At 28.9% G+C, this 2,975-nt stretch overlaps 1 protein-coding gene across 1 annotated transcript in view; it reads left to right on the forward strand.

The window, feature by feature from the left end:
* Positions 1 to 1,988: 1,988 nt before the first annotated feature.
* The window catches only part of LOC107884533, a 3,696-nt gene continuing 2,709 nt past the window's right edge, over positions 1,989 to 2,975 (forward strand). The window contains exon 1 of the mRNA XM_029486949.1: positions 1,989 to 2,115. Coding sequence (XP_029342809.1) covers positions 2,045 to 2,115 — 71 coding nt within the window. The 5' untranslated portion in view covers positions 1,989 to 2,044. The remainder of the gene's footprint in view (positions 2,116 to 2,975) is intronic.

The raw sequence follows: 2,975 nt of genomic DNA on the forward strand, positions 1-2,975 counted from the left end.
CCTGTGCGCACGGCTATGACGAAAAGTTAAGACCACAGAACGTCAGAACATGAACATTCTATAATAGACTATCAAGCTATAAAGTTTACGACACCGGTAGGCGGTAAACTATATTTTTGCAAAAAAACAATTTTGAAAATGTTAGTTTTATTTTTGATCTTAGGTTCTGGCGATTTATGCGTGAAGTTGGCCCCCCAACATTGTCTAATCGACTCCGGACCAATGCCAAATTTTTATAGCACCCAAGTAAGGAGTTACTAATTTTGAAAAGTGTGTTAAAAATATGTAGTTACAAATGACTTACCAAATTCATTGGTTCGGACTGTTCGGAGTCGACCTGACAATGTCGGGGGGGGGGGCAACTTCACACACGTGCGGTGTTACATATATTACTGGCCATTTCCATGTAATATATTTTACTTGATTTTGCAGTGGATGGATTTTGCAGTGAATTTCACAATACATTTTCATTCCACGATGTAAATATTAGATAAAACGGTAATATTTAAGCGGCGATCTATAATAGGTATACGTCGATAGAAAATAAATTGAAAAATATTAATTTTTTTTCATACTTATGTGTTGGTGACATACCTGTTGATGTCTTTATTCGTACAAAGTTTACTTTAAGTGAATTTTCTGTGGTAGGATTTCCGAGTGAACTTCAAAACCAATAAGCTAGATAGACTACGGGACCGCCGGGTAACATTTTCAATAATATTTGTTTTAACTAGGAAAGGGATCAAAAATAGTTTTTAAAACAACGTTTATAATAATTATTGTCATTTTGGGAATCTTTTTTTTAACTTAACTATAGGCAAGCTAACTTGCCATCCCTTTGATTGAAAAACATTAACTGTTAGAGAAAGTAGCGTATATCTACTATGGAGATCTATGATATGGAGTTCATATCCCCCCTCTACAACAGGTATATAATAATTAAATAATATAAATATAATATTTGTATTATACTGAATGTCTATTAAAAATTGTTTATCCCCACCTAGGAAAAATTCTAGATACGCTACTGGTTAGAGATGTAACCAATTAGTGGTTTCCATAGGGTGCTATAATTAATAATTATCAAATATTAATTTAAATGCCTTGCAGAGCCGTGGTTTTATAATTAATTTTTTTTAATAAACATTTATAGGTAATTTAAAAACTTTACATCGATGTTATTTCACTATAGGTACCCGTACCATATAATAGTAGTTAGACGTAGACCTAGAAAAATCAAGCAGTGATTAATTTGAGTTTGGTCCTTGGGGTGCCAAGACCTTTTCAAAAAGACATTTTTGCGTCAAGTTGCGCTGATAGTGATTTTTTCATCATGTAATTACTAATAATTCATGCCATGTATTGTCTTTTACAGCCGAAGCGACGCACACAAAATTTACTTAGTAAATTATTCAACCTTCTCTCTCCAAAACAAAATCATAACTATGCCAGTTCTAATAATGATAAAATTTGATCATTGTTCTATTACAGATTGGAAATTGTCTTGTTTTTAATAAAACATGAAACATCTTCTCCGCTCAAAATCTTTTTTCGTATAGTTACTTATGATGCAATTATTAAAGTGTATAAATGAATTTAAATTTAACACATCTATAACAGTGATCGAGTCGGGACTATGATTACTTTTAGATTTATTTACCCAGAAGTCGTTAATTTTAATTACTGTGCGTTATTTTTTTTTTGTACATTAATTTCCATATAATATATGTTATTTTATATTTAAAACATAAAGATTAAGTTGGTTATATGTATTTTGTTTTTGTTATTGATATATAGGTACAATCTAGGTAAATATTGTGCAGTAATGAGACAATTAATATTAATATAATGGTGTTTAGTTAATGATATATTGATAGGTAGTATGTAAAGCTATTAATCATATTATTATATAATATATCTAATATCTATTTTACCAGCTAGTTGGTTCTTGTAAACATAGTTACGCGTTATATGTCCTGTACTCTTGTATGCACATGTCTGTAAGCAAAAATATACCTAGTGAAAAAAATCATAATCAGTTAATATGAATTACTTTTTAAGAAAAACTAACAAGTGTTTGTACTTGTACAAAAAAAATACATCGACAATCATGGGGTAAGATTTTTCTAAGTAACCTAACTTACATATATATCCTAACCTGTCTATATATTATATAACCTATATCCTACCAATATTTAATTTGTAATTTAGATATTAAGCGATTAAAATTTAAAGATTCGTATTTGGTACACTATAAATTATATGTCAACATATGTTTAGTGTTTAAAAGGAAAATTCGGATTTTGTTATGCTTTGATTTGTACGAGTATGAGATCAAAATTTATTTGTGTGTAAATTATATAATATAACCATGATTTTCTTTTATTGTATATGTTTATAGTTTATGTTTATTTGTCATGTTATGTATGTCGTATACTTCTATAGAATCAACCGGTGCAAAAGTATTGATGTGGGAAGCGGTGAATTTGGCGGAGGAGGTTCTATTGGTGAATCAAGTGAAAGCAAACACGAAGCTTCATCGGAAGAAAAATATTTTTATGAAGAAGTAAATATAAATAAATACATTTTAAATGTTGATAATTAAAATGTATAACGTTTCTGCTATATATTTTAAATAGAATAAGTTTCGAATAGAAAAACTTAAGCAACTTATCGCATTTCGGAACAAACGGGTAGATGAACACATCGAGGAAATCATCCAAAGTTTATCAAAGTCTGACAAAAAATAAATGACACCTCAATATTTTTATTAATATTTCATTCGAATACAATATAGATAATCATCGTGTTATTTATAATTATTTAAAATTAAAATTAATCATATATGATTAAATATAACTACACATTGACACATATATATGTTATCTTATTAATAAAATACATGTTTATTACTGTGGACGTGGAACGCTCTAATATTTCAACTAAATAACCATCATGGGCTACTACAAGATAAT

Source organism: Acyrthosiphon pisum, chromosome A1, assembly GCF_005508785.2.
Source record: "Acyrthosiphon pisum isolate AL4f chromosome A1, pea_aphid_22Mar2018_4r6ur, whole genome shotgun sequence".
Classification (NCBI taxonomy): domain Eukaryota; kingdom Metazoa; phylum Arthropoda; class Insecta; order Hemiptera; family Aphididae; genus Acyrthosiphon; species Acyrthosiphon pisum.